This window comes from Lotus japonicus, chromosome 4 (genome assembly GCF_012489685.1).
Source record: "Lotus japonicus ecotype B-129 chromosome 4, LjGifu_v1.2".
Classification (NCBI taxonomy): Eukaryota; Viridiplantae; Streptophyta; class Magnoliopsida; order Fabales; family Fabaceae; genus Lotus; species Lotus japonicus.
The window spans coordinates 62,470,081-62,484,372 of NC_080044.1; the positions used below are offsets into that span (position 1 = coordinate 62,470,081).

Consider the following 14,292-nt stretch of genomic DNA (forward strand, 5'->3'; position numbering starts at 1 on the left):
TGCTTGAACTGCAAACCAATACACATATATAATCAACTACTCGAAATCACAACTTGTCACTTTTTTGTCGTAAATTACACAAAAAAAAACATTTTTTTAAAGCATGGTATTTTCCCACTACACTTTTGACCAAGCTTGATGACGGAAAAAAAAAATCTTATGTAAGCTTAAGGTATTGTTGATTAAGCTGTAACAATATATTTTTAGAAAAAACTAACGTTTTAAATGTGTATAATTTCTTTGCAGAAATAAGCTTAGTTTTAAAAAATAGAAGAATATGAGGTAGTTTTTTCCATTTTATTTACAAAAAGAAAACATTGTAAATTCTTTATATCTTATTTTTTTTAGTTGAAGGATTTGCTGAGTAATATAATAACTGAAGAAAAAATAATTTGTTAGTTACTGACTGGGAAAATCTGGGTGTCTGCCATTTAGAAATTCCATGGGGTTGCATTCATGCGAGTGGGTGCTGTGCTCACAGACTCAAATGGGAGATCAAAGTCCACTCCTAGGTATGTATGACCGGCTATTACCGTAAACAGGTTCGCATTATGCCAACATATATAACCGCAGTAGTTCTAGGGCTCTCCTTAAGAAATGTCATATCCACTAATTAAAATTTTACTAGATTCAAAATTTCAGATTCGAACTCTTAACTTATGGAATGGTTTGAACCTGCAACCGGTTATACTATACCAACCCAAGTTGGCTAAATAAATCAGTGTTAAGCAAATATTCCACGGATAGACGTAATGCTGACTTTATACCATGACTAGACTTAATGAACCTTCTAGATGAGATGACATTAATCTTCCGCACTCAAAGTCATGCGGTTCCGGTGTATTTGAAGATCACATAAATACAGAGAATGAGGTGTTGTTGTTTTTAATGATGCCTGGCTGACCATTTAATAATTACTAAAAATTATGCAGGGCATGAAAAATTTGCACTATGACTGAATATTTTTATTTATAAGTCTAATTTTTTTTATATATTTTAATATTAGTCACTTCAGTTAAAATATTAATTTTTTTAATTTATTCCCATATTTAATTATCTACTGTAACACTCAACAATAAATGCTATCGCCTATCAGCTTTCAATAGGGAAAACTTTGAAAAATTAAAATATTTTTTGATAAATTTGAGACTATACTAACTAATTTTGATTAATTTTTTTGAAAGAGATTAATTCTTTTTTTGAAAGTAAAGAGATTAATTTTGTTAATTTTCAAATAATATAAATTAGCTGACTTTAGTACAAAATGATTACATGAATAATTTTATATATAAATTACATGGACTAATTTGTATTATCGAAATAAAAAATGCATTCTTAAAATAGCTTTCAACATTAAAGTCAGCTAGTTTATCTACTATTGGATTTTTATAGATTGTGATATGGTTGACTTTATATTTAATAAATACTGTAATAAATATAATTTTGCTTGCTCATTGTATAACTAAAGCTTACTTTGGCAACGACAGCACTCATGGTGGGGATTAGTCATTGCGGTAGATACCTGGGCTTACCATAAAGCTTTACATTGGCAAACTTATTGGAGAACCACAGCTCGGTAGCCAATGCCACATTTGTCCATATTCTTTCCTAATGATACATCCTAACAAGTGTATTTCCCCGAAACCACAGCTTGGCAGCTATTGCCTCCCAATGAAAGCTTTCCTCTAAATTCTACCTGTAACCTACGTTACCTAGAAAACTTGATATTTGATACATCCGTATCTTACATTTTAAATACATTTATTTCTTGTACCGTTGTAAGAACAATGCACAAGTGCATTATTGACGATGAAATAGATTTAAAAAGATCATCCAACTATGCATGTTTTTAAAGAATATCCATATAATTATAATGCACAATGTAACGTCAAGTTCTTAAATTAGATGTTTCAACCTGAAAAGTGAAGACGGTAATAGAAAACAGAGCCATGTAACATGATAAGGTACTGTAGCGGCCAGGATTTTTCCCAACAAGTGTAAATTGGTAACGTGCATTTCTCCCGCCATAAGATTACCTTCTCAATTCACTAATGTTGCTTATCTCGCTAAATCGTTAATGTAAATGAAATAACAAATGAAACTTGTGATTCACAGTGAGGGTACACCAATTCACAATCCTCTAGCAAGGTGTAACCTCTTGGATTCTGCAGTGTCACTTGCATTACTTTAACCTTTAGTAGTAACTATTAAGGACCATGTCAACTCTCTAATAAAGCTTTTTTGTGGGTACATTAAAGTTGCAGTATGAATAACAATTCCATTTACTTACATTGAAAGGATGGGGTGGGGAGTTTAAACTAACCAGCATTCCTTCAAAGAAGTGAAGATAGCAACCCAATATAACAGAAGGCTTGAGTATAGCTCAGCGCAAATGAAATCCATAGGCTGCCCCTCAGCGTCACAACCCCAAAACCTAGAACATCCTTTAATACAGCAATGATCCTCAAACAGACTCCAGTATGAAATTGAAAATAAAAGAGACAAGTCTGTCGCTTATTCCCTTCGCCCTTTCTCTTTTCTGGAATGTGCAGTATCCTTCTCCATGCTATAATGAGAGGATCTACTTGGAGATTCATGCTTTCTGTGTTTGTGATGTTTTGAGCGTCTTTTACTTCTGCTTTTTTCTCGGGAAGAACCACCCTTCCTCTTTTTCGACTTTGAACTCGATCGATCTCTTTCATCATCACTGCATGAATAACTTCCTGCATCATGCCTCCTATGGCGATGTGTTGCATTTTTAATTTTCCTGTACTCTTCTTCCCTATTAAGCTTACCAGAGCGCTTTCTGCTCCTTTCCTCCTCTGAATTGCTGCTATAGTCTTGTCTATGGATTAGAGGTGATTTATTTTTCCTGTCATCTTCATGCTTCTCCCCATTAGACTTGCTCAATTTACTGTCAGAGATACTAGTTCCCTTGGTTTTAACACTGCTATTCTCAAGCATATTTCCATAAATGGTACCTTTTGAGGGTTCACCCTCATGAGCAATGTTCTGATCATGTGGCAATTGATGATTTAATGATATGACGCTGTTGTTTTCATCATTAGGATTATTGGTTTTTGTATATTCATTAACATTTTCTTTCTGACGAGCATCATTCCTCGACTTTTGCGTGGGGAGAGGTGTATCAGGGGGAACCTCAAGCCCTAGTTCCTTGCCCAAAGATTCGAGAAAGTCACCTGCAATCAAACGACTTAATGCTGTATTGGCTACTTCAGCTTTCTTTCCTTGATTATCCACTCTCATGATATTAAAGTCATCCCCTTCGTCATCAGAATCATCAGAGAAAATAGCCTGTAATGAAGAATGTGTCACAAGCACACGTGAGTTGGCAGTAAACATCATATAAGATATGCATGTGAAAATCAAATTCATTAAAACAGATTTCCAATCTAGGATATGGTCTGATACCATATTAGAACTTGGGAGACCTAACTCTACCTCAAAAGCTAGCTCAGAGGTGAGGATTTTCTTCCCATAAGGGTTATCTTGGTCATATCTATAGTACCATATTAGAATTTGGGAGGCCTAACTCTACACCAAAAGCTTGCTTAGAGGTGAGGATTGCCTTCAAATATACTACGGTTATCTTGGCCATATCTGTAGTCAATGCGTGACTTCTCAACTATTTGGTCATAACTTCTAGTCAATGCTCTGACTTCTCAACAAGGGAGATGTTTTCACTTTTCACTGTGGCCAACCATTTGGTCCCCGTGCGTAAATGTCCAGAAAAGAAGCTGAGGGTGATAATCTTGGAGGAAGATGAACAAAAGACGGAGGATGCAGAGATTATTCAGTTTTAAGAGGTTGAAGCATAATGCAGAAATGATCAACAGGAATTCCCACCTTGAGGGCAAGGTGGATTTTCAGGAGAGGTATTGCGAGGATGTATAATTAGGACATTATAAGGACAGTAGATGTGTTAGTTAGTCTGATTAGTTGGTTAATTGGAAGGGGAAGAGAAGAGATTCGTTGGATAAATAGGGGGAATATCAGATCAGGGGTACTCATCCAGTACATTTAGTAAATAAAGGAAAGACCTTTTTCTGAGACTCAAACCAAAATAAATATTTTAGTATCATCAAAAGCTACCCGAATTTTTGTGGTCAGACAAAAAGCCATCAGAAATATGGATAAGCTAAGCTTTGGCAAGGACAAAAGAATGGTTTCACATGAAAGTATTAATCATAAGAAGGATGATCATAGAGGATTAGAAGTAAGATGCTACCTTGTACAAGTCAACCGGCCTTTCAATATTTTCAACTTCCACATCCTCTTCAATTTTATTCTCAGCAACAATCTTGTCTCTGTCTTTGTTAGCAGATTGTTGCAAGTGGGATACATCTTTCTTGAAAATAACAGGCTCTTCCACTCTGGTACCTTTGACAGAATCTGATGTAAAGATCAATGAATCTATCTTGCCCCTAATCCGTGGGGCAGGCGCAGGCTACAAAGAGCAAAGAATATGTTTAATCATGAAATGTTCGCTGAAAGTTCAGAAAATAATTTAAATACCGAGAATAAAAGAGTGAAACCAAATCAAACAAGAAAATCAATAACCATACCTTCCCCATATAAGGATCAATGAGATCAAATCGTTTGCAGAGAAGAGGTGAAGGACGCCATTGAAACTCTTCCCTCTTTGGGTACATTTTCTTCTCCATGAAATCTTCAGTTTGTTGGTCTTTCTTTAGCTGTTTGTACAGGTCACATGAAATAACTTAAGCCAAAGCTACAGATAAAAAAAAACAAAAGGAATGTCACCCAAGACATACCTCTACTCCACCAGAAGTAAACTGCATAACACCACCTGTGATGAAATCCATGGAAGATGGAATAGAAAGTTTGCTTCCCCTTCCCTGTTTTCCTTTTTCTATTGCCTCAGCTGCAGCCTCAAAAGATAGTCTCTCATGAGCACGAGCAGCTTCTGACATATCACCAGCTAAACTAGAACTCAAAGAGCGCAATCCCCCTTTATACTTGTCCTTGAGAAACTGCTCAAATCTTGCCTGCTTTGCAGGATCATCTTTGAAAGGCTTTTGAGCATCTGATAACTCACTCTGCAGTACAAAAAAAGGAAATAAAAATTTGTAAAGATCCAAGGTTTTTTTTAGGGTTAGAATAGAAGGTTTACAATCTGGGGAAGGAATAGGGGTCTCTCCCGAAGTAGGAGGACAATGGGTCCGGCTCCTCTAAAGTGAGTGGACTCAGTTTACACGGTAAAGTAAGCATCACAACAGTTGTTTGAGTTATTTACTTATTCAAAGTAGTTAATCACTATTAATGGTTGTGATGCTTACTTTACCATATAAAGTGAGTGGGAGCCAAATCCGAGGACAATCACATAGTAGGTTCGTGGGTTTCATACATAAACAAGCATAAGCAAGTCTAATGGTATGGACAATGACCATGGTGTTAAAAGCCTGGCTAATAAAGGTTCAGCTGTACCCTAATTGTCAAGATTCCATGGAAAGGAAACTAAAACTTACATCAAAGGAATTTGAGTTGAAGTCACAGCTTGGTCTATCAACCAAACTACTAGAAGCAAAATAAAGATGTTCTCTAATAATCTAATTAGGAGTTTAAAGCAGGAAGATTATGCAACTTACAAATGATGATGCAGAGTTAGTAAATGTATCTGTAAGATTAAATTGGAGATGAATATCTGTAGAAACAGCAGATGAGGATGAATCTTGGGAGCTTCTTTCTAGTGGTTTTTCCCCTAAGATCTGGCCTCGGCTCTCGGCTGTCAGCCTCTGCCCACCAGGAGGCACTTTTCTCTCCAACTGTTGCTTAGTTTGATCATTGCATTTCTGTTGTGCCTCCCACAGTTTCCTTGCGTAATAATCATGGCCAGTTCCTCCAGAAAGAAAATTAAACAATGCATTTGATCGATTCTTTTCTCTAGATAGATCCTCATATAGTTTACCACATTTAGCTACCAGATTTGCGACCCCTTCAATTAGTAGTTTTAAATTGCTATCCTCCGGAGGAGGAGCATCTGATGGAGGGGCCTCATAGCTCTGGTGGTTAATCTCAAGAGGTCCAGAAAACACATGGCAGGGCACAAAATCCTTGGGTATCAGAGGAGCCTCAAATCTGAAAAGCAATCCATACAACTATGGTCAAAAGTGGAATCACGTGCAAAATAGGCAAAGGAATAATAAAGATAGGCATATATAGGCCTCACATCCCAAAATGTGGTGAAATATTATCCTGATATTAGACCCTAAACCCCAAGCATTACTATTATAAATGTAAAATGATTTGGAAATAAACTGCTTCAATAACCTTTCTGTTTTATAGTCAGGATTGGATGCAACTCTAAAACCAGGTAGATTATCCTGGTCCTTCTGATCTTTCCTTTTCTTATTTTCCAAGGTCAACGTTGAAGGTTCCTCGACCTCTTGAACATAAGCATCTTCAAATTCATAACCTAAAAAAAAACCATGAATTATAAAAGGTTTTGTTTCTTCCAAATTCTCACGAGGAAATTTTACACACCTCAAACATTAGTGAGATAAACTTACTCTCTTTTAAAAAACAATTAAGACACCCATGCATAGAAGAAAATCATTATGAAAAACATGAAAAGCCATCAGTGCATTTGATAAGAGTTCTTGGAAGGAAGCAAACGTTTTATAGACAAAAGTGTCATCAATAAGGTTCTGTTTGACACGCCTTATCAAGCATGATATAATAATCTAATGAAATTTATTAGTTGTTTGTGAATTACGATATTGTATAAACTTATCCATCAAACTCCTCTTTTTATCCTGAGCCATGGGGGATTTTCTTCAAAAATTAGTAAACATAAATTTAGATGAATAAAGTAAATGTTTTCAAGTAAAGGGTATTTTTTCATAAGGTGTCAAAAAAATTCCTAAATAGTAATCACCAAACATAATATAGAATTATCTTAAACAATACAATATCCCATACAATGTCAAAACTACACACTGCATAGTTTTAAAATTTTACCAAGCTTTACATCATGTCCTATCCTATCATGTGTACAAAATAGGATTTCTGTTAAGTATTAAACATTCTTATCATTAACATAAAAGAGTAGTACTACGAACCAGCGGCATAGACATCCTCATCCTCCGCATCAAGTTCCTCAAGTGCTCCAATGCCAAAACCAGGGGCAGCCTTTCCTGCTGATGAATTGAAGCTGAGAGTCAAATCAACATAGGACAAGATATTGCAACAACAAATCACAGAAATCAGCAAATAGAAAATGAGATCATGGGTTATCATATATTTATCTTACACTTCAAACCAAAAATACTATCTCGTGTGGAAAAGTTTTTGTTATCCCCAGGTCCCTTTTTGCTGGATAAGCGTGATCTTTTTTTCTCTGGGAAAAAACGAAGAGAACATAAATGCCAATTTTAAGCAACAACGTCAGTAGATGCCACATATAGATCAAGAAAAAGCATACCTCTGAACTCAGGAGCATGCTTATAAGGATCAAAACCTAATCCATACAGGTCTTGCTTTGGGTTGAGTACGTAAACCTGAAGAAAAGAAGATATACATAAAGACATATGCCTGCTATTAATAAATATATTCTTACAAGTTACAACCATGACAAAATTTCAGACAATTGCTAAATTGAATTAAAATGAATAAAACATAAATCAAATGAGGAATACAAGATATAGATATGCTCACATGTCACAATATCCGCTGTGGATTGAATGTTTGTATAATGATGTTAGAGATATGTGCCTCTCCCTCCCCACTCTTCCCTACTATTAACTGTTCATATGTGGTTTGTTAGCTTTCTCTTATTGTATCTCTGTTAGTTAGTTTCAGTTTGTTAGGATCAGTTAGTTTGCATATAGCTTAGGGTAGAAGCTTCCCATAGATTGAAAAATAATATAAATAAGATGATACATAGTGTACTCAGTTCAGATTGCATAATCATGACTCCTGAACCTCAAAATCCTTTAATCAGCTCCACCACCATCTCTGGTGGCTCAGTCACCGCTACCGAACTATGCTCCACCACCAGTGTAGTCAGAAGCGCGCTTTGAAGCGCTAAAGCGTGCTAAAGCGCGCTTGAGTTGAAGCTGCGCTTCAAAGCGCGACTAAAGCGGAATTTGGCGGAAGCGTGGCAGAAGCGTGGCGAAAGCCCAGAAGCATGGCAGAAGCGCGATTTTGAAGCTTCTGCCGCTTCTGCCAAATTCGTCCTTTCCGGGTTTTTTGACCCGTTTTCGACCCGGTTTGTTAAAATCAGGGATTTTAAACCTAATTTTCAAGCCTTCCTCCTCTATCTCACCTGTTGAAGCTCCTGCGAGTCCTGCTGCGTCTCTGTCTCTCGCGATTCTGGGTTGATTGCTCCGCCTCTCGCCGTCGCCGGCGACTCACAATTTGCATGTTCGACCCACTCTCTCTCTCTCTCTCGTTACTCTTCGACCCTCTCTCTCACTTCACTCACTGTTCGAACTTCATGGTGTATGAATCATGCTCGACCCTCTCTCTCACTCTCACTTCTCTCACTGTTCAAACTTCGAATGATATATTCTATTCGTTGTTTTCTTTCATTTTTTTATAGGCAAAATAATGATGCTTACAGGCTACAGCATTTATATATTATGCAAAATAATGAGTTATGTAATGAGTTATGTAATGGGTTATGTAAAATGGCTATAAATCTCTGGCAAAAGAATAATCAATTATGAGTTATGATATTTTATGTTTTAGGTATGATATTCTTAAGACTTTTTATCAATTACACCATTTATATGCATATAAATATTTATAGGTGTAAATATATATAATATATATATAACTGGCAAAAGCGGCTAAAGCCTACGCTTTAGCTAACGCTTTAGCGCTTTACGCTTTTGGACCCTCCACGCTTTATTGCTAAATCCCGCTTCTGACTACCTTGTCCACCACTCTTCAGTGAAGTTCACAAGCTTCTCCTCAGTTCTTGCTCGAGTTTCCCAAAATTTGGCAGGTCAGTATGACATGTGCTTATCATTATTAAATGATGAAGCATCAACTGATACCCACCATGTTGCAATTGACACCAGTTTCAGTGCAACTAAGGAAAAACACTTATACTGAAATACATGTTGAAAGTCAACAATACAATGAATACACATCCCAGCCTTACTCTTAGAATTGAATATAACCATTCATCAGAGTTCAGTCAAAGAACTAAGCAAATGTTTTGGTGTTTTTCTCGACAGATCAAAATCACACCACAATCCCCAAGAATAACACTGGAAAAGGCATAGAAACGTTCAACATCCAATAAGAAGATTATCATATATGGAATCTGTAACATTTATACAGGAGACACTGAGGGAAATTTCTCACCGGTGTGCTCTTACAAGACTGAAAATCATCATTCACGAGCTGCTCAGGTAAATTTTCACTATCACGCTTGACAGGCTCAGACTTAGTAACTTCCACTTTTGAATCATCTGAAGAAAATGCTAAGAAAGCTCTTCGGGCCTGTCTTCTGGCATCTACACAGACAGTATAATATGAACTGGGTATCATTGCACGGAGTCCTAGTTATTTAGACAGCAATCTGACAATAACTAGCACATGTTCCTATAGTTTTACTCGGAAGAAGAAAAGCAACCTGATTACTCAATCCTAATTGACCATTAAAAAAGTGGTTAAACTTAAGAAAAAATTCCTCAAAATCCAATTTATATTTGGTAAATATATATCACAGGGCTAACTAGGTATAAAATGGAATTCAAGAAGATAAATCACAAGATAGCAATGAGACCATACTATAGAGTGCATCAGCATGTGAATCCTTAATTGAGCGACCACGACTCCATCCCATCTTCAACAGCAGTTTTACCCCTGAAAAAAATTGAGGACTTAAGAAATACGGTATTTTTACGAACGGTATCTTCAAATTAAAAGGAACATACCAACAGACTCTGAGGCTGGAATAACTATTTCATCAGGGGCAGGTCCAGGAATTATGGATGGCCTGCAACAAGAAAGAAAAACACAAATAAGTCAAAATCCCCTTCAGAATAGTTACAACAACAAAGAAACAATGGCAAAATATGAAGAATAAAGTAAAAGATTAGAAGTGGGATCTTGCTTTGTGAAAGAAAAAAATAACCATCGCAAAATTTGACTCACATGAATAAGATCAGTAACTAACTACAGATAGCGTTGAATGATAGCATGGTTATTATTATAATTATCCATGTCATGTTAACATTTTCAGATTGATAAAAATTGAGAAGAAAGACCATGAAAAGAGAGTAATTCTACTCAGGAAGGGAAAGCATAAAAAATTACTAGAGGATATCAGAACTGAATAAAGCAAAGCTCACCAATTCCTTGAATATATACGAGAGGAATTCGCCTACTCCCCCATAAAGAAATTGCCATGGGCCAAACACCAAGAAGTTTCCTAGATCTTTTAGCATACATTCAATTTGTGTAGGAATAGTTTTAGAGCATTAAGTGTAAACTTAGGGGTTTTATTTAGCTTTCGAATTACCTATTGTTAGTTTAGCCGTAAATAAATTGATAAACCTTGACAAAATATTTGTCAGTGCTCAGATTTGCAGTAGATACTGTCATTTGATTTTCCTGGAGATGTTGGGCGTGACTTAGTGAGTGGATAACTATTGGCATTTTATAATTAGATAAAATGTATCCTCGCATTATAATGAATACACTGAAGTTCCAAAAGGCGCAGGAACATTTTAAATTTAACTCATTATTTGTATGTAAATAACTTTCAAAAAAGAAGCATGACCAAATGATTTTTTAAAAACAAAGAAGTTAATTGACATATTCAGGTCATAGGATCATAACAACAATTGCAGAAGAAAAAAGTACACCTTTGCATCTGTTCTTTCTCAGCTTGTTTGTGCGCAATTTCAGCAGCTGTGAAGCCAAATGTATCAAACTGTGAAGACGTCCCCAAAAGCCGACCTTCCAGTTCCTTAAACACATGTAAATGGTATGTTAGAACACAAGGGGGAAAAACTTGATCTATTAACAAATATTGAAGCCCCACCCACCAAATGGGCAACCTATCTACTTGACTTCCCCAACATTACTGACATGCTATGGTTGGGTTGATGATAGTATCACCAATCTTTTTACAATATAGTTTCTCGTAAGATTCCTTTATGCAAGCATGGAAGAGTACAGCCCTATCCATAAAGCACGGTAATACTATATGTGAAATACATAACCCTCCCCTGAAATTTTGAAATATTACAAATGCCACCCATCTTCCCCACCCTAGTTTGAATTCCAATAGAACAAACTTCCCTTAATTGAGAATTTCAACATTACAAATGCTTTTTACAAGATTCCTAGTTTGAATTCTAATAGAACAAACTTCCCTTAATTGAGAATTTCAATATAACAAAAAAAATCCTTTATGTTCTTTGCAAATTATGTGCTTCTACTAACTTTTGTCATTTTAAGAGGGTATTTAAAATGCCTCAAAATCTAAAAAAGGTATAGCATCTCTCAGTCAAATAGGTTTCAAATCAAAAGACATTGAAAATGGCATACAATGAAGAAGCATGTAGAGATGCCAATAAATAAATAAAAATTGTTTAACAAGGGACAGCTAATTCTAGAGTTAAAAGATGGATCTGCTAGGTATGACTTATCAAGCTACATGGCTACATCAGTAATTCCTTAAAAATGAGCTTATAATAGGACGACTTTGAAACAAATAAATATATTTATGCTGAAAATCATCCACATACATAATTACAAATGCATAGTATTATTCAACATACAGATTTCTCATCTTCATCTAGAAAATTCAATATGTTCTGCTCTTTGACTTCAGCTCTGCTCTTCCTGGATGATACAAAAGACTGCGGTGCCCAACCTGCACATTCATTCATAAAGTTAACACTCACCACTTGCAAAAACTAAAATCCATAGCAGGAGCATTATAATTCTCTGATGAACTTATACCTTCCTTTGAGCCCACTGTATTGTAGTAACCAGCAGAATAACCACCTGTAAATGCGCCATGGAACCTTCTCCTCCCTTCATCATCTCTAACCTGGATACAGCGATGAAAAAATTGTAGTGAAGTCAGGAGAAAGGCGCCATTCATTAAGGTATGCCAGGATATTCTTTATTTTAAGTTCAAACATTACGACCAAGGACCAATATTGACTACAAACCACATATATCACACCACTCATATACAGAAGTGCCGACGGACACTTCCTTCAACAGGATTTGAACACAAAGCAGAAGTTGAAATTTTAATTTAAAAGAAATGCACCACAAACCGAAACTACCATCGACGAAAGAACCACACTACACTTTGATGTTCAAAATAGCACCCCATTAGCTTCCTTACAATTTTTCTTATGAGTAACTAATACTAAATGCTAAATACCCACTCAATTCAATCTGGTTGATCCTTAATACAATTCAATTTTACTATTCGATTACGATATTGCATTACAACTAGAAACAAAAACACCAAATGTAATTCTCCAAATGCAGTCACATATTTTTTTTTTTCTGGAAACCTTGGCAACTAATCAATTGATTTGGAAAATTTCTCCTAAACAGTGGAACTAGAAAACGGTTACCTCTTGTTTCCAAGCGGGGAGGGTACGGAGTTGACCGGCGGATTCAGCAAGGGCTTTCTTCTTGCGGCTGGTTTGATCTTCCTCGCGCTCTATCGGCGTTCCGAAGAAGACGAAATCGTCTTCGTCCGAATCCATTTTTATCCCGCTGATTACTGAAACTGGAAGATTGATATTATGCCCAATCCAAACGCGTGGATTGATATTGAATAGTGAAGAATAGATTAGGGTTTTTCAGAAGCTGGTCTTCTGGGTCCAGAATGCAATGATTTGCAGAGCGAGAGTGACAATGGCTGAGGAGAAGTGTGGAATTCTGATATTACATTTTTACCAGGCTTGTTAATAGCACGCTATAGTGGCGCAATAGCCTATAGCGTAGCGCCCTGGGGTTCACCGCTACTCCACTATTCACCGCTATTTGCGCTATAGCGCCGCAATAGCGCTCGAAATAGCGTTTTTTTGGCTTGCCGCTACATTACGCTATCCGCCATTAACAACCCTGATTTTTACATGATAGTTTTTTTTTTTCAGAAATTACAGGATAGTTACCTCTAAATTAGTAAATAAAATAAACAATGTCTCTTTTGTTTTATGTTTGAAAATAATAATAATAATAGTAAAAATAATTTTTCATATTTTGTCATTTTTTTGTTTTGATTTTTTAGTGATGTGAATTTTTTTATAGGATTTTTGTATAAAATAATTATGTTATTAGTGAATTGTTATTAAACTCTTTTTAAAAAAAACAACTCTTTCTAGTTTGTGTGAAAAATCTTTCAAAAAAGTTGGTTTTTTTTAATAATGTAAAAAAACTATTTACCAAAAAATAGTTTTAAAACACTATATCAAAGTGGTAGGTTTTTCTTCATAAGACAGGTGTCATCTTTTGAAGATAATCATGTTCGAGCCGTAAACATCTACATTATGGTGGGGCTAACTCTTCCGGCGAGGGATTTTTTCCATCCACAATACCCAAACATAAAACCTTGCTTAAGAAGAATCAAGCATGTAGCAATGTTGGAAATTGATATTAATACATTCTTATAGATATTCATGTAACCCCACGTCATTCTCTTTAGCATTTTCAATGTGCGAAATGTATAATTTGTGTTTCGCACTCATAAGAATGATGTCTAATTGGTTCCCGCACATATAAGTGCGGTAAAATTGGGTAGCGAAAAAATAAATAATGGTGACATAAAAATCAATTCCCTTTTATGTTTAGCGTCTCAAGAGCATGGGGTGAAAGTGGAGTGATGGGTTGGTCAAAGGTTAAGGGTGGCAGGGGTAGATCTAAGAGCATCTCCAATGCATGGTTGCTAGCTGGGTTGCTTAAATGCTATTCTGATGGGCTCAGACTGCCACATACGATTTAAGCAACACATAAGCAGTTTATGCAGAATTCACTCCAGTGCATGGTTGCTTATTTTACTTTTAGTTGGACCCTATTGTACTTCATATGTTTATATTTTTTATTTCAACCTAAGCATGACTTAAATTTAAATATTAATTAATTTTTAGGCTTAAATACTCTTTTGGTCCTTGAAATTTTAAAGGGAATCAAATCTGATCCCTGTAAAATTTTCGCATCAAATTGGGTCCCTGAAATTGTTTTTTTAATCTAATTAAGTCATTTTGCTTAATTTTGACTAGTCAACGGTCCAGTGGAAAGCCTAGTCAGCTAAGGATA

General features: G+C 35.9%; 1 protein-coding gene across 1 annotated transcript; it reads right to left on the reverse strand.

Annotated features, from left to right (window-relative positions):
* Positions 1-2,032: 2,032 nt before the first annotated feature.
* LOC130710927 (G patch domain-containing protein TGH) lies at positions 2,033-12,929 on the reverse strand. Its single transcript, XM_057560318.1, has 16 exons — positions 12,606-12,929; positions 11,971-12,061; positions 11,787-11,881; positions 10,866-10,969; positions 9,933-9,994; positions 9,787-9,861; positions 9,358-9,509; positions 7,466-7,541; positions 7,295-7,381; positions 7,104-7,181; positions 6,313-6,457; positions 5,631-6,120; positions 4,797-5,081; positions 4,587-4,715; positions 4,250-4,468; positions 2,033-3,315 (listed from the first exon to the last, which is right to left on the reverse strand). Exons 1-16 carry the CDS (start codon positions 12,738-12,740, stop codon positions 2,515-2,517), a joined length of 3,024 nt encoding a protein of 1,007 aa, XP_057416301.1. The 5' UTR covers positions 12,741-12,929; the 3' UTR covers positions 2,033-2,514.
* Between the last annotated feature and the right edge of the window lie 1,363 nt (positions 12,930-14,292).